The sequence below is a fragment of the Xyrauchen texanus genome, chromosome 49, assembly GCF_025860055.1.
Source record: "Xyrauchen texanus isolate HMW12.3.18 chromosome 49, RBS_HiC_50CHRs, whole genome shotgun sequence".
Classification (NCBI taxonomy): domain Eukaryota; kingdom Metazoa; phylum Chordata; class Actinopteri; order Cypriniformes; family Catostomidae; genus Xyrauchen; species Xyrauchen texanus.
In genome coordinates this window covers 2,505,947-2,528,909 of record NC_068324.1, presented here as the reverse complement: position 1 = coordinate 2,528,909, position 22,963 = coordinate 2,505,947, and the positions used below count along the sequence as shown (strand labels likewise).

At 39.5% G+C, this 22,963-nt stretch overlaps 1 protein-coding gene across 3 annotated transcripts in view; it reads left to right on the top strand.

Moving 5' to 3' along the window:
• Nucleotides 1–22,963, top strand: part of LOC127640252 (transcriptional enhancer factor TEF-3-like) — a 44,361-nt gene that overhangs the window by 11,301 nt on the left and 10,097 nt on the right. The window contains exons 2-8 of one of the 3 annotated variants that reach the window (XM_052122712.1): nucleotides 690–1,010; nucleotides 13,265–13,329; nucleotides 17,840–17,902; nucleotides 21,446–21,580; nucleotides 21,705–21,748; nucleotides 22,192–22,253; nucleotides 22,386–22,510. In XM_052122712.1, coding sequence (XP_051978672.1) covers nucleotides 1,004–1,010; nucleotides 13,265–13,329; nucleotides 17,840–17,902; nucleotides 21,446–21,580; nucleotides 21,705–21,748; nucleotides 22,192–22,253; nucleotides 22,386–22,510 — 501 coding nt within the window. In that variant the 5' untranslated portion in view covers nucleotides 690–1,003. Of the gene's footprint in view, nucleotides 1–689; nucleotides 1,011–13,264; nucleotides 13,355–17,839; nucleotides 17,903–21,445; nucleotides 21,581–21,704; nucleotides 21,749–22,191; nucleotides 22,254–22,385; nucleotides 22,511–22,963 lie in introns of those variants that run through there. The other 2 variants (XM_052122711.1, XM_052122713.1) reach the window with 2 other exon arrangements.

The window sequence follows — 22,963 nt, the reverse complement described above, 5'->3', positions numbered from 1 at the left end:
TAATACAATAAAATGAAGAGGTGACACCACGCATTAGGCATTTCATTCATGCTTTATGTATTTTATCATTCATAGGCTAATGATGGGAAATGTTTTTTGTTGCACAAGTCTGTCACTTCATAAACCACATAAATGAGTCTTACTTTCTGATAAGCTTTATCATTATTCTACATTATTAGTACAGGAAATGCAATACATAAACTGTATATTCAAAATCCACAAGTAAAACCGAATTATTACCAATAAAAATGAGCTTCCGGCTTGAGTCTTAAATCGACACGCCCCCAATTCGGAAAGTCAGTGCTCAAAGAAAATCCCAAGTTTCCCGCTTGTAATTACGACTTTGTGTGTTGCCGTTCATATGCACTCAACTCAACTATATACGATCATAACGACATGACCTGAACGCACCATCTGACACATTTTGAACTCATTGTTACAGTGTCTGAGTGTTCAAAGGGGCAAAGACTATTAATTCCAATTGTCCAAAAAAAAATTCAAATGTAAACAAACCCACAATGCGAAAGAGAGTCGTTAAGATAGCAAAATCAATGCATTTTCAAACTAAAACGAATTAGTACGTTTCTTTGTCTTATGAGGTTTTTTCAAGCCTACATCAACGTTTATCTTGACAGATTTGACCTATCTAGTTAAAAACTTAATTTAACTAGTCTTTCTTCCATTTTCAGAATTTAGTACCTGCCTCGCTTCAGGCCGGTGAGAGTCCTTCATTTACCTACCATACCCATTCCCAGAGCCTTTGCCCTCCATCTGTATCCACTAAGGCATCTTGTGCTCTCCCTCCACCACCCTGTCGTCCGAGTGGGTATCAGCGCCCTCTCCAGGGGGCGCTAGCGAGGAGCTCAGCGAGGGATTGGATAAGGCACTAGAGACTGATGCAGAAGGCATATGGAGTCCAGACATCGAGCAAAGCTTTCATGAGGCGCTTACGATCTATCCGCCCTGCGGCCGACGCAAGATTATCCTCTCCGACGAGGGCAAGATGTACGGTATGCTCCTCCCCTTTTATCTCTCTGCTGTCTATAGGTGATTTCAAAGAGACACACAATGGAATTGCCAAAATAATGACTCCAACTAGTTTCCCCACAGGTAGTTCTGCCCCAAAACTCACGGCATTGGTAGACGCAATGTTACTTGCGATGGCAAAACTGAGAAAGCATTTGGGAAACTTCGTTGGAAACAATCATTATTTTTGCAAATGTGTTTGGGGGCCATTGGAGGTGCAGAAGTTAAAAAACAGGTAAAACCAGCTTATGTTATGTTAGCTGGTTTTATACAGTTTCTGGCTGATATAAGCTGGTCCAAGCTGATCTTGATGGTTGATTAGACGGGACTACCAACTGGTTAGCTTGGCATCTTCCTGGTAGACCATCTTGGACCACCAGAAAAAGAGACACCATGTACCTGCTTTTACAAGCAAAGAGGCCATTACATATTTTGTCTCAGCATCCAATTAAACAGAATTCCTGCAATGAATTTTGAGTTACTAAAACACAATATTCCAAGATTGTGCCTTTCCAGTGAGTTTGCAAAGTCTGCAGATACAGAGACTCTCTATGGCTACCACCCTGATCAACTGTGATACTTCATAAAGCTTCATAAAACCATCTCAATATCACCGCAGAGGGTTAGGGCAGGTGGCAACGGAGGGTCATAGAGGGCAAAAGGAGACATTTGGTGTGGGTTTGTCGCCCCAAGAGTAGGGGCCGCGGGTGAGCGGTGGTTTGGGAGCGGCAAAGTTTGCCTGGAATGGCACGCCACGGGAGTTCAAGGCAGCGAGGGTGTAACCCGACCCGAGAATGGACGTTTACCCTTCGAACATGTGCAACCGAGAGGGACAAATAAACACAAAAGGTGGGGGGGTGTGACAGTGAGGTTTGCACCTGTTTCTGTAGCCCCCATTTGTGAGTTGCGACCCTGAACCGGCATTTGCGCACGTGTGTGTGTGTGTGTGTGTGTGTGTGTTCTCTTTCAGTTCACATCCAGCTGCTCTGTGTTGCCTCTTCCTAAATGATGATAAGATTTACACCGGGATTACATCGAGCTTGGCATCGCTCGCTGTCATCTTAGGCAAATCACTCATCACTGCTATCACTCGATAGTTATCAATTACACCTTTCTAAACCTGTTAAGCTAGTGACTCTGAGTCGATTTGCCATTACCAGCGTTATATTATAAATATAAGATGTTTGCGCTGATTAACTCCAATTAAAAACGACTTCCGGTTGCTTTGTCACCGCAAGCCCCTGTTCGTATTAACGCTATACTTTGTACTTTAGGCCATTCTGTCACTGGTCAAACTGGTGAAAGTTACGTTCCTTCACTTCTCTGGGTTTCTTGCGAGGACACCACCTGCTCCCAATTTTCCCGAGGTCACAAAGATGAGCAAAACCCAGATAGAGCTTCATTCATAGCTGCGTTTGACCGCAGCCGTTTCAGACAATCAAGCAAATAACGACAATCTACAGTGCTAAGCGTTAAAAAATGACAGGAATTCCCACAACGCACTCGTGACCCTTTTCCAGAGGTTCTTCTGCTGCACGGGACCTGTATGAAACATTCAGTGCACGTATGTCTCCTCCACAACTTTGGGAAACGAGTGCATTTTTTTAAGAGCACAACAACAAAGTATAAGTGGCATATTTTTCATTGCAAACTCATTGGCCTTTGTGGCACACATTTGAGTTATTATCCCGCTAACAGTACCGTCACAGAGATTGTCTCGCTTTTTGATGTGCTGGGCTAAAATTCAACAGACTTTGCCAAAGAAAACATTCCTTGGCTTTCGTCGTCACTGTACCGTAATGCATTCACCCGCTGCACTCTCACGACCCGTAAAATTACACACAGCCGTTGAAAGGAAATACATTTGCCATGGTTTATTGGCTCCCAAGCATCCCATTGCAAGATAAGTACCCTCATCATGGAGCACTTATCCACCTGCTCGAAAGTTGATAAAAAAGTTGTCATTAAATGGACATTTTTCCATGTTCGGGAAGGAATACTTGTTTTAATGTGAGAAATCTCAGCTGTGTGAGGCTGAGAATTTATGTTTGAGAGTTTTTAAGAGAAATAACGCCACAAACCCAACCAGATTTCTAGTCAGTTTTTGGGTAAACCATCCCTTTAAGCTGCAATAGTTGAGCTAATATATTTAGTACAATTAAAAAGTACAAAAGCTGTGTGATCTGTTGTATTATGCACTGTGGGAGATCGACCGGGTGTGTAGAATTACGACCCGGCCCCACCCTCCGTCCTGCCACATGCACATTTTGGCAAATGTTGAACTTTAGGTCATCATTTCCATGCAAACTGAACGTTTGCATACTGTGCACCATATGGATAAGACTTGCCACGATATCATCATTTTAACACCGCTGCGGTGTTCACATTCAAGCCGACTAACACCGGTATTACCGCTGGTTGGACGCTACATGCTACTATGGGGAACGTTTCGTTTAGCAATAGCCTATAACTCAAGGCTGCTTGATTTAAAAGTTTGAACTTAATTTGTACTTAATTAGTTTTAACTAAAACTTCAAATGAAACCGAAAAAAATGAAGTGCAATTAAAATGTGGGATGTTCAGATGTGAAGGGCAACATCTCTTTGGCAATGAACCAACTTCACCTGTGCATTCTGTCCATCATGGGCTACCAGTCGAGAATTTCGTTGTCCGGGCAAAAACATCACTTATTGTGGGTTGTTGCGTGTTTAATGTTGGTGTTTAATTACCTTTCATCCCAGGACCCAGTTCAGCTGCTTCTGAAGGGTAATGGCTTTGAATGTGTTTAAATAAATATGTTAGGGCTGGGCGATATGCAAGAAATATCTTCTCGATATTTTTATTCAAAAACTAAATCACGGGGCCTGGGTGAGTAAAGACGCTGACTATCACCCCTGGAGCCGTGAGTTTGAATCCCAGGGTGTGCTGAGTGACTCCAGTCAGGTCTCCTAAGCAACCAAATTGGCCCGGTTGCTAGGGAGGGTAAAGTCACATGGGGTAACCTCCGTGTGGTCGCTATAATGTGGTTCTCGCTCTCGGTGGGATGCGTGGTGAGTTGCGCGTGGATGCAGCGGTGGATGGCGGGAAGCCTCCACATGTGCTTTGTCTCCGCGGTAACGTGCTCAACAAGCCACGTGATAAGTAAATAACAAGTAAAGTGGTAGCATACTATTCCAAACCCAGCCTGATATTCACGCAGGAGTCAATGAGTGTATGCAGATGGAGTGTTGCAGAGTTTGCCTAAACGTTACTGCGGCTCGACCCTTCATTAGTGGTCTTATGTCAAATAGATGAGCGAGAGAGAGAGAGAGAATGTAAGCTCACTCTTTCACATAGTTTTGTACTTTCACAGGTATGTTAGAGATTGGTTTAAGTCTGTGGTTTTAATGAGTCGCTGTTTTGTTGTCAAACTGAAGAGAGCTCTTGCTCTTTGTTTTGGTAAGGGCATGGTTGGGTCGTGACCTCTCGGTGGCCCTCAGTGCAGGAAACTTGGGTGTTTCTGAGGGGGCTTGATGGTCACACACACACACACACACACACACACACATACACACACACACACACACACACACACACACACACACACACACACACACACACACACACACACTCCCATGGACGTCTCAACTTTGAGGAAGTACCTCAGAGCTTCTATTTAGTATTTAATTTCCCAAATATTTATTTGTCTGCTTGTCCATCTGTCATTTGCTCACGTTGTTCATGAGTGTAGGGCTGAAACGATTTGTAAACAATATCAACAACGTCGACAATAACGTCGCATTTAACGTAACACGAGATCACATTAAACTCTAATGATGACGCATGAGAGCAGCACTTCAGCTCGTGCCTGAGAATTACACGGATCACAGATGCACTCGAAACTTTCCAAACAGCTTCAGCTGATGTAGATCGCAAAGTACGAGGGAATAATACAAAAATACCTAATAAGTAAACACAGATGCACTCTCGTTGTAGCATAAGTGGAGCCGGAGCTCTTTAAAGGAAACACCCCGGCGTTACATCTTAAATGCAGTTATAGTTAATGCGTTATAGCTTTAATAAAGTTAAAATAATACAGAAGCTGATCATGCAAATGACTACAAACTCCGAAACTGCCATTTCTCTTATATGAGTTGCGCAAATGTCCCGATCTAAGGGGGAGAGATTGAAACTGCACCCGGCTCATGCACACTCTGTCATGGTACGCTCGTCCCTCGAGCGCACACACTTAATGCAGCTAGATTATAACATGATTGCTCGCGACTTATTGCATCATAATACATGTGTCACTGTGTGTTTCTTATCCTGAAGTAAATTGGCAATACTCAGCTTTAAGAGAAAGTTCATGTTTTTGTGAGTTAAAGATGTACTGAAGTGAACAGAAAGGTGTGAGAGGAAGTCTTCACCCCCATTATACACGGCAACAAAATAAGTTTATGATTTGTTTTTGTTTTGGCTTGTTTTCCAATATAAATATCTAAAACTCCTTTAAAACAACGTACATTTACTTTAGCAGCTAAAATGCAGGAGAATTGTTTTTTTGTCTGAGAATGTTGAATATAATATAAAAAATACAAATATCTAAAAATCCTTTAAAAAAATATGCATTCACCTGAGAAGCGGCATAAAAGATATTTAGACTTGCTTTTAGAGAATAGATCTTGAATATAAGTATATTTTGTTTTTACTGCACTCGCAGAAGTATAACCAAGCGAAACATACACTTATATTTAAGATACATTCTCCAAAAGCAAGTCTAAATATCAAACAAGTTGCTTCTCAAGTAAATGTTTCTTGTTTTAAGGATTTTTAGACCATTTTAAATGGAAAACAAGACAAAAACACTTGATAACAAGAGGATTTTTTGCAGTGAATTTCTTTACTGAATTAAACTTAATAAAAGTACCCCCTTTAATTCAGTGAATGTCATTTACAGTATTTTTAAGAGATGATTTTGTCCTGTTTATTGTTAGTAAGCACGTTTAATACAACATTTTAATTCGGGGTACAAGCTGAATAATCAGTTAAGATCTAACGATTAATCGGTACAATAATCGCCGAATAGTCGATTGAATAGTGTTTGAACTGACACTCTTATGTCCCAGGGGTTCATTTTTAATTAACAATAAAATAAAACATTTACAATTTTTTTTGCTTTTTGTTAGAGTTGCTCCGATACCAAACTTTTAGCTTCGGTATGATACCAGCCCTGGTACCTCAGTATTGATACTAACTCAAAACTTAAAAAAAAAAAATATATATATATACAAAAAATAAAATATGAAATTAAAAGAAATGCATAAAGGTTTATAGATACCAATTATGACATTTCTTTAAAAAAAAATCTGGATTCCATATTAAATATTTTAATTAAATGTTATAATCAAATTGTGTTTAATCAGATACATACTACAGCTTTAATCAAATTAAAATAAATAATCTTCAACAATATAGAGACAATAATAATATATCAACAATAATAATATATATATATATATATATATATATATATATATATATATATATATATATATATATATATATATATATAAAACAATCTGATTATCTGAGGCAAAAAGCTGCCATGGCTGAATCACAACATGCTGATATTCAGCACACTTGCTTATGTGATATTGCTTACAGATAATATTACTAATAATATAACCATTTAATTTTTACGCATTCGGTTGAATAGAGCTCTTATTTCAGTGGGGCTTTTATTTTGAAAGACCTTTGAAGTTCTTCCTGTTTGTGAAAGGTTTGTTACATCAAGCGTCCCATGACATGCGAGATGAAATCTCCGAGCTTCAATGGTGAAAACGGTCATTTGAGCCAATTATACACTAAATACACTACTCTGCGTCTCAGCAGATGGATACTATTGGACACACTACATGAAAATCAAGCATTAGTAGTGTGTGTTGTATTTGTGTGCTCGCCTGCTTGTGTGTGTGCAAAGGAGATGACAGAGCCTCTCATTCGTTCTGTGGCGCGCATGTGACTATATATATAATTTCATTAAATGACATGCTTCTGCTGTTTAATGAACACACTTCGCTATATCGAGACTTTTTTATTATTATTATTCTCAAATCGTCATTTATTTTTGTAATACTTCTCAAATGTCTTTCCTATATAGATTTGACTGTCTGTTTTAGACTTTCTATAATGTATGAAAATCCATAATAAACACAAACACAAGTTATTACATGTTTAAAACTATAATCATCTAAACAGAGTGAAATAAACATAAACCATTTTATGTAAACATAAATAAACATCATTTTCTTAATAAGTATTTTGTATTGTTTTTCAGTAAATACATCTACTGATGTGCTTATTTTTCTTTTTGTCCCAAATAAAGTTTTATTCAAAAGTTTGTGTACTTGTTTACTTGTTAATTGTGTCTTTTTAGAATACATAAAAATACTTTTTATTTCAAAAACAAACAAAAACAGGGTTAGTGTTTAGTCATTATAATGGGCTTCATATAAAACTGTTTATGTCTGTGGTGCTTCCCATAGATAGCATATGTGTGTGTGTGTGTGTGTGTGTGTGTGTGTGTGTGTGTGTGTGTTTATTTGAGCTAAGCAGATGCTGGACGACTCACAGATCAAGAATGACTGGAATGTGAAGAGGAGGAAGAGAGAAAGTGAGAGGGGAGAGATATAGGGAGGGAGGGAGAGAGAGGGAGGGAGGGAGGGAGAGATTGAGAGGGAGAGAGAGAGATATAGGGAGGGAGAGAGAGAGAGGGAGAGAGAGAGTGGGAGGTAGAGAGAGAGAGGTAAGGGGATGGAGACAGAGAGAGAGAGTGGGAGAGAGATATAGGGAGGGATGGAGACAGAGAGAGAGAGAGAGAGAGAGAGAGAGGGATGGAGACAGAGAGAGATATATAGGGAGGGAGGGAGAGAGAGAGATAGAGAGATGGAGAGAGAGAGAGAGAGGTGAGGGGATGGAGAGAGAGGGAGAGAGAGATATAGGGAGGGAGGGAGAGAGAGAGGGAGAGGTGAGGGGATGGAGACAGAGAGAGAGGGAGAGAGATATATAGGGAGGGAGAGAGAGAGAGAGAGAGAGAGAGAGAGATATATAGGGAGGGAGGGAGAGAGAGAGAGGGAGAGGGAGAGGGAGAGAGAGATATAGGGAGGGAGGAAGTGAGAGAGCGAGAGCGAGAGAGAGAGAGGTATAGATTTATGAGGTCATTGTGGGAGTTGTGGTACTTCTGCTTGACACCAACTTTGTTTCAGCCCATTTCTGAACTTCAAACTGGACACTGTGTGTGTGTGTGGGGGATTGGAACGACATAAGGGTGAATAAAATATGACAGAACTTTCATTTTAGGGTGAACTAATCTTTGGAGGACCTAATTCACGGGCCTTTTAAACCACACACTGTCACTATCATCATGGAATATCAAAGATTTATTTGTGGAAAATCTGCACGCACATGTACCACATCAAGATGAAAGTGAGATCTCGGTCTATGCCTTCGAGAAGCTAGAAACACGCTTGGCATCTCCGATTGAATCCGTCCACTTTTACTGCCTGACAAAAATGTCCCCCTTAGATCACCTTGACATGTGCGAAGATGCTCACCTCCTCACGCCATTACCAACACTGGAGCGACACCTTTTCACGCTGATAATGAACTTCCTGTACACCAGATGTCCACTTTAAAGGAATAGTTCACCCAAAAATGAATATTCTGTCATCATTCACTCACCCTCATGTTGTTCCTGTTTGACTTTCTTTCAGCGTTCAGTGGTGCACAAAAGGAGATGTCAGTCACCATTCACTTTCATTGCATCTTTTTCATTTAATAAAAGCGAACGGGATCAAAACTGATAAATATGATATTTCGTAATTATGAATTTATTTCATATCATGAGGTCTTAATTTGGACTTTTTCCTTGTAATTATGATTTACTGTAGTATGTCATAAATTGACTTTGAATCTCATAATTAACATAATATCTTATAATTTCAACTTTTTATTCCTTAAACTTATGACTTAGTATCTAAAAATGGACTTTTTATCTTAAAATTATGATTTTTGATCTAAAAATTTACTTTTTATCTCATATTTATGACTTTTTTTATCTCATAATTATGATTTTGAATTATCTCATAATTTTTTATCTCTTGATTTACTATCTCAGATTTTTTAAATCTCATAATTGTGACTTTTCTAAATCTCATTATGATTTATTATCTCAGATTTGTTACTTTTAATCTCACAATTTTTATCTCATAATTATGAATTAGTATCTCAATATTTTAACTTTTTTATCCTAAACTTTTTAATATAATAATTTACTTTTTATCTCATAATTATGATTTATCTCAGATTTATAACTTTATCTCATAATTATGATTTATCTCAGATTTCTGACTTTATCTCATAATTATGATTTATCTCAGATTTATGATTTTATCTCATAATTATGATTTATCTCAGATTTATGATTTTATCTCATAATTATGATTTATCTCAAATTTATGATTTTATCTCATAATTATGATTTATCTCAGATTTATGATTTTATCTCATAATTATGATTTATCTCAGATTTATGATTTTATCTCATAATTATGATTTATCTCATAATTATGATTTTATCTCATAATTATGATTTATCTCATAATTATGATTTATCGCAGATTTATGATTTTTTTATCTCATAATTATGATTTATCTCAGATTTATGACATTTATCTCATAATTATGATTTATCTCAGATTTCTGACTTTTATCTCATAATTATGATTTATCTCAGATTTATGACTTTATCTCATAATTATGATTTATCTCATAATTATGATTTTATCTCATAATTATGATTTATCTTATAATTATGATTTATCTCAGATTTATGATTTTTATCTCATAATTATGATTTATCTCAGATTTATGACATTTATCTCATAATTATGATTTATCTCAGATTTCTGACTTTTATCTCATAATTATAATTTATCTCAGATTTATGACTTTTATCTCATAATTATAATTTATCTCAGAATTCTGACTTTTTTATCTCATAATTATGATTTTGAATCAAATTATTTTTATCTCATAATTTTTTATCTCTTGATTTACTATCTCAGATTTTTTTAAATCTCATAATTGTGACTTTTCTAAATCTCATTATGATTTTTTATATCAGTTTTTACTTTTATCTCATAATTATGATTTATCACAGATTTATGACTTTATCTCATAATTATGATTTATCTCAGATTTATGACTTATCTCATAATTATGATTTTATCTCATAATTATGATCTATCTCATAATTATGATTTATCACAGATTTATGACTTTATCTCATAATTATGATTTATCTCAGATTTATGACTTTTATCTCATAATTATGATTTATCTCAGATTTAAGACTTTTTTATCTCATAATTATGATTTATCTCAGATTTATGACTTTATCTCATAATTATGATTTATCTCAGATTTAAGACTATCTCATAATTATGATTTATCTCAGATTTATGACTTTATCTCATAATTATGATTTGTCTCAGATTTAAGACTTTATCTCATAATTATGATTTATCTCAGATTTATGACTTTATCTCATAATTATGATTTATCTCAGATTTATGACTTTATCTCATAATTATGATTTATCTCAGATTTATGACTTTATCTCATAATTATGATTTATCTCATAATTATGATTTTATCTCATAATTATGATTTATCTCATAATTATGATTTATCTAGATTTATGATTTTTTATCTCATAATTATGATTTATCTCAGATTTATGACATTTATCTCATAATTATGATTTATCTCAGATTTCTGACTTTTATCTCATAATTATGATTTATCTCAGATTTATGACTTTATCTCATAATTATGATTTATCTCATAATTATGATTTTATCTCATAATTATGATTTATCTCATAATTATGATTTATCTCAGATTTATGATTTTTATCTCATAATTATGATTTATCTCAGATTTATGACATTTATCTCATAATTATGATTTATCTCAGATTTCTGACTTTTATCTCATAATTATAATTTATCTCAGATTTATGACTTTTATCTCATAATTATAATTTATCTCAGATTTCTGACTTTTTATCTCATAATTATGATTTTGAATCAAATTATTTTTATCTCATAATTTTTTATCTCTTGATTTTCTATCTCAGATTTTTTTAAATCTCATAATTGTGACTTTTCTAAATCTCATTATGATTTTTTATATCAGTTTTTACTTTTATCTCATAATTATGATTTATCACAGATTTATGACTTTATCTCATAATTATGATTTATCTCAGATTTATGACTTATCTCATAATTATGATTTATCTCAGATTTAAGACTTTTTTTATCTCATAATTATGATTTATCTCAGATTTATGACTTTATCTCATAATTATGATTTGTCTCAGATTTAAGACTTTATCTCATAATTATGATTTATCTCAGATTTATGACTTTTATCTCATAATTATGATTTATCTCAGATTTATGACTTTATCTCATAATTATGATTTATCTCAGATTTATGACTTTATCTCATAATTATGATTTATCTCAGATTTATGACTTTTTTTATCTCATAATTATGATTTATCTCAGATTTATGACTTTATCTCATAATTATGATTTATCTCAGATTTATGACTTTTTTATCTCATAATTATGATTTATCTCAGATTTAAAACTTTATCTCATAATTATGATTTATCTCAGATTTATGACTTTTTTATCTCATAATTATGATTTATCTCAGATTTATGACTTTTTTTATCTCATAATTATGATTTATCTCAGATTTATGACTTTTTTTATCTCATAATTATGATTTATCTCATAATTATGACTATTTTTTTGGTTGATAAAATCAGTGGAATCAGGTCTAGTTTTATCCTCCGATTCAAGACCCTGTAGTGCCTACTATTAGTGATGAGATCTTCGATCAGCTTGACCTAGATTCTGGTTCGGATATGAAGGACATTATTGGTCACCTGAAGCCTTCGGCTTGTCCCTGGGACGTTGTTCCCTCGCGTCTACCATAAACAGCAGTCTTTCAGGTGGGACAGTCCCTCTGTGCTTTAAGCAAGTGATGGTTCAGCCTCTTCTTAAGAAGCCTAGCTGAGACCCTTTGGATTTGACAAACTATCGACCGATTACCTTGCTACCATGTTTGTCCAAAATTCTGGAGAAGGTGGTTCTTGCTCAGCTGAATGATTTTCTAGTTAGGAATAATGTTTTGGATCAATTTCAATCTGGCTTTAGGGCTGGAGTCAGCACTGTTACGGGTTGCCAATGACCTTTTACTCATTGGTGATTCGGGTAATGATGCTACTTTATTCTTGTTGGATCTCAGTGCAGCATTTGAACAACAGACCATGAGATTCTCATTAGTCACTTAAGGCAGGTTGTGGGCTTCCAAGGTATAGTATTAGAGTGGTTTTCGTCCTACCTTGAGGGCAGATCTTTCTCTGTGAGGGTCGGTATTTTTTGTCCTCTTTAGCACCTTGTGGAATCACCCAGGGACCTATTTTGGGACCTATTCAATTTTACTTTTGTTATGTTTGGAGGAGGTTAAAAGCTGGATGGCACAAAACTGTCTCCAATTAAATGACAAGAAGACAGAGGTAATTTACAGACAATGGTAAAGAATCTTTAGTCAACCCTGTGCATGCTTCGATCCACCATCTGTCCGCAACATCAGCCATGTAACAAACCTGAGCTATGTCTCGAGTTGCAGGCTTAAGGATGCACAAAATCAAAATTAACTTTCCTTAAACTCGTTCCTGGTCTTATTGTGCATGATTCATCTGTGCATGTTCTTCCAAATAATAAAAAACTCTGAAACGGTTGAAAGTGGTGGCTCGGTGGGTAAGGCTCTGGGTTCTGTCCAGAAGGTCAGGGGTTTAAGCCTCAGCACTGCCAAGATGCCAATGTTGGGCACTTGAGCAAGGCCCTTGACCCTATCTGCTCCAAGGGCGCTGTATCATGGCTGACCCTAGCTTAGCTGGGAAATGTGAAGAAAATGTATTTCACTGTATATGTGCAAATGTATAATGTGTGACAAAATAACGTCCTCTTCTTCACATGAAGGACCACTTTTCACCATCGAATCAATTCCTGATGGGTCAAATCAAGTGCCGCCCCAGTAAAATAAGTAAAAAGGGTTGCGAATGTCGCAGTGTGTTGACTTATATGTTAATTACTTTATTTGGTTTTGTTTTCAGGACGGAACGAGCTGATTGCGCGGTACATCAAGCTTCGAACGGGGAAGACACGGACCAGGAAACAGGTTGAGTGCACTGGCGTAGCCACGGGTGGGACAATCATTGTCTTATGCCCCTATTCCACCAACAGCCAAATGTTTGCTGGCATTGAAACATGAACCGTAAATATCAGCGGGTGTTGGGTTGGATAATGTCAACATCAAAGCTTTCAAAACAATAGCAGCACCAAAAAACACAACTAGATCACTATCATTAATATGAAGCTATATACACTGTAAACACCCTATGTGATGATGAGACACACGTTCAGTTAACGGGCATCCCATATCCCGTGCAGCGGCTCCATAACTGTTTTTTATATTTGTTTGTTTGTCTCAGCAAGTATTAATGCTGACTATCACACCGGGAGTCATGAGTTTGAATCCAGGGCGTACTGAGTGACTCCAGCCAGGTCTCCTTAGCAACCAAATTGGCCCGGTTGCTAGGGAGGGTAGAGTCACATGGGGTAACCTCCTTGTGGCCACTATAAGGTGGTTCTCGCTCTCAACGTGGCGCATGGTAAATTGAGGGTGATTTTCAGAGAGTAGCATGAGTCTTCATATGCTGTGAGTCTCCACCAGGGCTGGACTGGTAATCTGGCATACCGAGCATTTTCCCGGTGTGCCAACACACTTTGGGGGCGATCAGGATTGGACTGGGGCGGACTGAGTGGGCCGGTGGGTCGGCCGCGAAACAGGCCGAATGGGCCGCGATAAGCTCAAATGCAGTTATGCAGAACAGACCACAAAACGCTGCCGTGATATGCAGAAAAGGACAGCAAAACACCCCCCCACCCCCTGACAACTTTTGGGCGAGTTGCCATGTAAAATCCCGGGCCGTTTTCTCTTCCCAGTTCAGCCCTGGTCTCCGTGGTGTCATACACAATGAGTCACGTGATAAGATGTGCGGATTGGCGGTATCAGAAGCGGAGGCAACTGAGACTTGTCCTCCAGCACCCGGATTGAGGCGAGTAACCGCGCCACCACGGGGACCTACTAAGTAGTGAGAATTGGGCATTCCAAATTGGGAGAAAAAGGGGATATCGTGGTTAATTGATCAAACCGGGATTATGTTGCACTTCAAATTCCAGTCATATTTTAATGCCCAAATATGTGATATTTAAGCAAATATAGAGTATAGGCTTAATGTTGTCAACGGTGCATTTGTGTGTAATTCAGTTGAACTTTGAGCATCCCTGAGCTGCATCGCGGACGTCAACCAGAGCAGCTCCTGTCCTGAAGAGCTTGTGAAGTGCTCTGATGCACGCACTGTCAGCAGAAGCTCGCACCAAACTCCTTACCCCATAATTGCAAAGCAAAAATTTTGCAAATGTATTAAAAAGAGAAAACTGAAATATCACATTGACATAAGTATTCAGACCCTTTGCTATGACTCTTGAAATCTAGGTCAGGTGCATCCCATTTCTCTGGATCATCTTTGAGTGGAGGTGAGTCCACCTGTGGCAAATTCAATTGATTGGACATGATTAAGAAAGACACACACAACGTCTCACAGCTGAAAATGCATATCAGAGCAAAAACCAAGCCATGAGGTCAAAGGAACTGCCTGCAGAGCTCAGAGACAGGATTGTGTCAAGGCACAGATCTGGGGAAGGCTACAAAATATTTCGGCTGCACTGAAGGTTCCCAAGAGCAACAGTGGCCTCCATAATTCTTAAATGGAAGAAGTTTGGAACCACCAGGACTCTTCCTAGAGCTGGCCGCCTGGACAAACTGAGCAAGGACCCGATGGTCACTCTGGTTGAGCTCCAGACATCATGAGTGGAGATGGGAGAAACTTGCAGAAGGACGACCATCACTGCAACACTCCACCGATCTGGGCTTAATGGCAGAGTGGCCAGACGGAAACCTCTCCTCAGTGTAAGACACATGAAATCACCTAAAGGACTCTCAGACTGTGAGAAACAAGATTATGTGGTCTGATGAAATGAAGATTGAACTGTTTGGCCTCAATGCCAAGTGTCATATCTGGAGGAAACCAGGCAACACTCATCACCTGTGCAATACCATCCCAATGGTGAAGCATGGTGGTGGTAGCATCATGCTGTGGGGGTGATATTCAGCGTTAGGGATTGGGGACTGGTCAGGGATAAATGAAAGCTGAACATCAAAAAATACAGAGATATCCTTAATGAAAACCTGGTCCAGAGAGCTCAGGACCTCGGACTGGGCCCGAAGGTTCAACTTGGTCAAAAAAATCACCCTAAGCACACAGCCAAGACAACGCAAGAGTGGTTTAGGGACAACTCTATGACTGTCCTTGAGTGGCCCAGCCAGAGCCCGGACTGGAACCGAATCGAACATCTCTGGAGAGACCTGAAAATGGCTGTTCACCGATGGTCCCCATCCAACCTGACAGAGCTTGAGATGATCTGCAGAGAGGAATGGCAGAAAATTCCCAAATCCAGGTGTGCAAAGTTTGTCGCATCATACCCAAAAACGTTTGGCTGTAATCGTTGCCAAAGGTGCTTCAACTAAGTACTGAGTTAAGGCTCTGAATACTTATGTCAGTGTGATATTTACTAATGTTTTCTACTGTGGCTATGCTCATGAAAAAGCCATGGAAATGCATTGGTCAATACGTGTGGTAACACTTCCTGTACCTACTAAACTAACCACATTCATTTTATTTGACCACCACGTTATGCATTAACAGTTACAGGAAGTACAACAAATGCCGACTGGGACTTAGAGGGGGGATTGTCCTATTAAACTCCCAAACAGACTTTCACCAAGTGTAAATGTTTGACCCCTAAGGGCCCCCTTGCTGAAATGGACTTCAGCAGGGTGATTTATCACGCAGTTGCAAGCGGATCGAATATCAGTGTGTCTCTTCTGCACCTCGCTCAACCCCCAGTCATTAGACCCACAAACAACTGCTCCCCTTCCTGGCCACCCCATTACGATCAGGGGCACAGCACAAGCTGTCGGGGTGGGGATTTGGAATTCGATAGCTCTCCAGCCAGTCCTCGATATCATATGATGTCACTCAGACTTTGTCACATACTGAGTCTTAAGCCCTCGGAGAGAACCGAGGTGAACTCGTGCCCCCGAGGCCAAAATGTTAGTATTTCGATAAACTAGAAACATCTCGCAAGAAGAGCGAAGAGATGGCAGCATTTGTAGCATAACGTTGATTACCACAAAAATGTATTTTGACCCGTCTCTCCTATTCTTTAAAAAAAGAAAAAAATGGAGGTTCCAGTGAGGCGCTTACAATGGAAGTCAATGGGGCCAAATATTTTTGAGGGTTTAAAAGCAAAATTGTGAAGTTTATAATTTTATAAAATAACTTACATTAATTCTTCTGTTAAAACTCATGTATTAAGGGGGCCTGGGTAGCTCAGCGAGTAAAGACACTTACTATCACCACTGGAGGTCACAAGTTCAAATCTTAGGGCATGCTGAGTGACTCCAGTCAGGTCTCCTAAGCAACCAAATTGGCCTGGTTGCTAGGGAGGGTTGAGTCACATGGGGTAACCTCCTCGTGATGGGTATAATGTGGTTCGCTCTCGGTGGGGCGTGTGGTGAGTTGTGCGTGGATGCTGCGGAGAATAGCATGGGCCTCCACGAGTGCTACGTCTCCATGGTAACACGCTCAACAAGCCACGTGATAAGATGCGCGGATTGACGTCTCGGACGCAACTGCTTCCCTTCCCGGCCGGCCATTACGATCAGGGGAACATCATAAGCTGTCGCGGTGGGGATTTGGAATTCGATAGCTCTCCAGCCAGTCCTCGATATCGTATGATGTCACTCAGACTTAAGCAACCAAATTGGGCCGGTTGCTCGGGAGGGTAGAGTCACATGGGGTAACCTCCTCGTGGTCACTATAATGCGGCGCACTCTCGGTGGGGCGCGTGGTGAGATGCAGCGGAGAATAGCGCGGGCCTCCATGAGCACTACGTCTCCATGGTAACACGCTCAACAAGCCACGTGATAAGATGCACGGATTGATGGTCTCAGACGCGAAGGCAACTGAGATTCGTCCTCCGCCACCCGGATTGAGTCACTTCGCCACCGTGTGGACTTAGAGCGTATTGAGAATTGGGCATGCCAAATTGGGGAGAAAAAAAAACTAAAACTCGATTAGAGTGCTTACAGAGTTACGTCGTCAATGGCAACAAACTGGATATAACCTCACACGATTCTGTGACTCTAAAATCATGTTAACTTGTATAATGTTTACGTCTTGTGTCTATACTTTTGAAACAGTGTATTTAAATGTGTATGGTCTGGCCCCATTGACTTCCATTGTAAGTGCCTCACTGTAACCAGAATCTTTTAGTTTTTTATTTTAAGAAAACATTTTTTTGTGGTAATCAACATTATGCCGTAGATTGAACTAAACGTATTAAACCCAAAACATTTATTTTTGTACTTTTAGGTACTAGAGTGCCATGTAAATATCTTGGAATATGAATATGGATGTTGTATAAATCAAAGGGTCATGGTATGTATGGCTTAATATAAACATTTAAATAAAACATTACATTTCATTTTGTGTTTTCCGCAGGTGTCCAGTCACATTCAGGTGTTAGCGCGACGGAAAGCTCGTGAAATTCAGGTGAAACTCAAGGTAGCTACTCTGCTAATGCTGGTCACCTGTTCACAAATTTACACCATTAACACATCTTATGGAGTTAGCCAAAATATTTGTTCATGCTACAAATCAAGATTTAATTTGTGGACAATTTATTTATCTCTAACTGTAGAGCCTAGGCACAGTTGCTAGCATTGTTATACGCAGTATTAATCACAGCATGTTACTCGTTTTCAATAAACGTCTGACCTCTTGGTGTAAAATCTCGGGCTTCTCTAATATCGAGCCCTCTCCTTGCGCACACTTGTCTTTCATCATACGGCATAGCTTACTTGTTGGCCGACAGCCATTTTGGCGCAGCTGTCTGAGCGTGGTACTGGTCACACGGCTAAGATTGACAGCGATTTTAAATACGTTTCTGTAACTGAGAACTGCGACGGACACACACATGGCCATATTTCAGTTATGCCAGCAGGGTTTGCCCGTTCAGGGTTGAAGAATGCACCGGGCCGGTCATGATTCAAGGACACAACAGTTGTTTAAGCTAGATGCGAATGTGACCTCTCCATCAGCGGTTACATGATGCAACTTTTTGGTAGTTTCGTAAAGGTTTTATCGAAATCAGACCTATGCAAATATGGGGAGTTACTAACTGAAAGTAGTGATGCTTCACTACAAAAACAAGATGTGTTTTTTAAACATGAAGCTACCAGGAACCCATTATCCTCCGGTGCCACAATATTCCAGAACTGCAACCTACCTGGAGTGTCCAGAAGTACAAGGTGCCAAGTGCTCAGAGGCATGGGCAATGCCAAGAAGTCTGAAACACGACCGCCACTGAATATATTCACAAGTTGAAGAGTCAAGATTAGGCAAAGAAATACATGAAGGTTTTATGGACAGATGAAATGAGAGCGACTCTTGATGGACCAGATGGACGGGCCCATGGCTGGACCACTAATGGGCACCAGTTCGAGTCTGGTGCCAGCAAGGTGGAGGAGGGGTACTGGTATGGGATGCTATCATTAAGGATGAGGTAGTTGGACCTTTTCAAGTTGAAGATGGACTGAAACTCAACTCTTATACCTACTGCCAGTTTCTGGAAAGTATTTTCGTCAAACAGTGGTACAGGAAGAAGTCCTCAGCATTCAAGAAGGCTGTGATCTTTATGCGGGACAATGCTCCATCACATGCATCCAAGTACTCCACTGCTTGGCTAGCCAGCATGGGCCTCAAAAATGCCCAAATAATGACTTGGCCCCCTTCCTCTCCTGAGTACGCGTGGGCCCTTCTCAATCGTGAAGGAAGACAGTACACCTCTTTGAACAACGTTTGGCAGGCTGTGGTTGCTGCTTCAGGGAAACTGAAGGTCACTCAATATTTTTGAAAGGCCAGAAATGTGATTTAATTGTCATTTTGTGTTACTTATTTGTTGCACTGGAAAACAAGACAAAAATACAGTGGCAGGGTGGAGCCTAATTAGGCTAATCAAGCCTCTGAGAGGGATAAGGGTTGACCGAATATGGCAGTGCGGGAGAGAGAGATTTACGGACAGCTGTCCGACACCTGTGTGTGTTTGTCTTTTTGGTTGAGTTTTATATTAAACTATTATTTATATCGTCAAGCCGGTTCTCACCTCCTCTTTTCCCTTTAATCTGTTTACACTGGTGCCGAAACCAGGGAAGGAGGAGGGACGTGCCATAGTAGAGTTCTCGCTGCTACCATCCACCCCAAAGGAGCAGCCGCGGCCATCCGCTGAAGGACGGAGGAATGGCCGCCAACCACGAAGGGAGGAGGGGCTCCCAACCAACCGCCTGAAGACGTTACCGCTGCCAGGAGTGGGGGAGACCCCTACCGTCCACCAAAAAACGTGGTGGGGCGTTCCGTCTACCAGGGGCCGGAGGACTGCCTCCGATCTGCCCGGGGAGGCGCGGCTGTCGTCCATTAGAGGGTGGAGGAGTGGCCGAGGACCTCTGTGTTGGCCTTTCCCTCTCTTTTTTTTAAACGTTTTGTTAATTGGTCTACGGACTGTTGGCTGTTACGGAGTCTAGGTGCCACACTTTCTTTTTTGTTTCCCTCCCCTTGTTCCCTCCTTCATTCAGGTAGATGGGGATGACCTGCTGGTAGACGGGGCGGAAGACACGCCCCTTCCCACAGAAAGGGGGAGGGAGGGTGTACGTCATGCCAGGGGCTCCCTGACCTGAGAGAACGAGGGAGGAATGTGACAGGGCGGAGGGCGGGGCCGGGTAGTGATTCCTCACACCCGGCCCCTAATCAGGCTAATTAGCCCTCAAGAGGGATACCGGGACTAAGCTATAATGAGACGCCATGTTATGCAGAACGGGCCACAAAACAGTGCCACGATATGCCGAAGGAAGCAACGATATGCAGAAAAGGACAGCGCTCAACAACCTTTGGGCCTGTTTCTATGTAAAATCCCGGGCCGATTTCTCTTCCCAGTCCAGCCCTGTCGATGAAGGTGTTTTCTAGTTTTATTAGTTGCATTTAATGTAAACGTATCTTCAAATGCTGTTGAACATTGACAGTTATGCACCTTGCATGTAGCGTTGATAACTACTTTTTAAAGGTAGCATAAATTCTTTAAATTATGAGACAAGATAAACTTACTTAACAAGCAAAATTGCATAAGAGGATTTATCATCACAAATTGTTTTCATGCTTAAAACAAGAAAAAAATCTATTCGCAAATGGTGTAAAAAAAGGTATTTTAAAGGAAAACACGTTTATTTTTCTTACCCCATTAGCAGATTTTTTTCTTGAAAGTTTAACACATTTTATCAGATTTCTCTGAAAACTATCTTATGCAATTTTGCTTGTCAAGTAAATTTACAGCGTGTTCAGAATGTTTCGATATTTTTACAGAAAAACAAGATAAAAATACTAATTATGAAAATGATTTTTTGCAGTGTAGTAACAATTCACATCCGACAGATCACAGTCACACATTTGCAATTCCCAAACTGTGCTTGAATTGCTTATTTCATCAGCTAATCCCAGTCTTAGTAAACATGGTTTGGAGTGTAGCAGTCACATGATTTTGGGAATCGGGGCCTCCACACTTGTTGTTTTCCAAACATGGTCTCCTGTTTCATAATGTCAGAGCGCCCAGTTCTTCATTTGACCTCTAGGTGAAGGAGTCGACTTGTCAACACCACTAAAACGCTGCCAGAGTCATAAATCTTATTCAGTGTCCGTACCCCCACCACACAAACACATGTGTTTAGTCTTGGCTATATAAATGGGAATGTCCTTTTGACTCTAAATTAATCTACAGTAATCAATGTTCAGCATCTAATGTCAAATCGGTACATGCCTTAATCGCTATTAAGAAAAAACGCACGCGTTATACATTTCAAATGAATCACGAGTATTAGCACGTTAGCATGTTTACGCTGATAGCACTAATTCTCATTACAGGAAAAATACTTTCAATTTAAATATGCATGCACTGCACAACACAGTACAACACATACTATACAGTACAATAAAAGCTGATTTTTCTCCCCATTTTGCAAACTACTTTTAATTTATGTGCCACATCTAATTGTGTTCTAAAAGGACCAGACGGTTAAAGACAGAGCCCTGCAGAGTATGTCCACTATGTCATCGGCCCAGATCATCTCCGCCACAGCCTTTCAGAACAAGATGGCTCTGCAGGGGCTCTCACGGGCGGCCTACCCGACAGCTGGTGGGGTGAGTGCACCCAATTACACCAGTCTGAATCCTTATGATCACTTCTGAGAGATCTTTGAGCTTTCCATGTGTCACTGTTTTCGAATGAACCTAAATATTCTATTTGATGTCTTTGTTTGTGCAGTTCTGGCACGGAACTCATGCAGGACAAACTGCAGGTCCTGAAGAGTAAGTCTGTGTGTGTCTATATTTGAGCTTTAAAATTGAAGCATTTGGTTTGGTCATCTTAGCAAACATTGCATGTTTGGACCAGTTTAAAGTATGTTTTGGGGTTAGAGAGGTTAAACAGAAGCCAAACATGACAAACCTGATCCAGAATATACACACAACTTTTTCTAACAAGATGGCTAGCGAATCTCAAGGCAAATCTAGGGGGGCAGTGTCCCGCCATAGACCCCCACCCCTATGCGTAGAAACAATTTCTTTGTGTCTACAAAACTAATGTAGGTCATGAGAGTGTGTGTGTGTGTGTGTGTGTGTGTGTGTGTGTGTGTGTGTATTTTAAGGTAGCAAGATAAGTTTCTTTAGTTTGTCAGCAATTCTTGTTCTTTTGAAACTTGTTGAAACATGATCGAAGGTTGAAGTTACATTTGATTCTCTTTTCCAAACAGCATCAAGCCTTTTTCCCAACTGAACTTCATTATGCAAGCCACCGGCCCACCATCTATAACAGGTTTATACTATAAAAAAGCAATGTTTTTAAACATTTAATTTTTTCGAATAATAGGGTCTATAATGACAGTTTCTTGCCCAATTTTGTGTCTTTTTCTGTGCTTTGCTCAATGGTTTATCTTCTCTTTTTTAGGTTACGAGAGCGCTACAGGAATGACCTCAAATGCTCCACCCTGGCAGGGTCGAAGTATCGCCAGCTCTAAACTGCGCATGTTGGAGTTTTCCGCTTTTCTAGAGCAACCTCAGGATCCCGAAACTGTATGTCCATTACGGTTAAGATTAGAGGTAGACCGATATATCGGTTTTACCAATTAATCTGTGCTGATATTTGCTTATTGGAACGATCAGTTATCTGCAAATATCTGTGCCGATAGTTTGTTATTGGAATGATCTGTTATCTGCAAATATCTGTGCCGATATTTTCTTATTGGAACTATCAATTATCTGCAAATATCTGTGCTGATATTTGCTTATTGGAACGATCAGTTATCTGCAAATATCTGTGCCGATAGTTTGTTATTGGAATGATCTGTTATCTGCAAATATCTGTGCCGATATTTTCTTATTGGAACTATCAATTATCTGCAAATATCTGTGCCGATAGTTGCTTATTGGAACTATCAGTTATATACAAAAATCTGTGCCGATAGTTGCTTATTGGAACGATCAGTTATCTGCAAAAAATCTGTGCAGATATTTTCTTATTGGAAC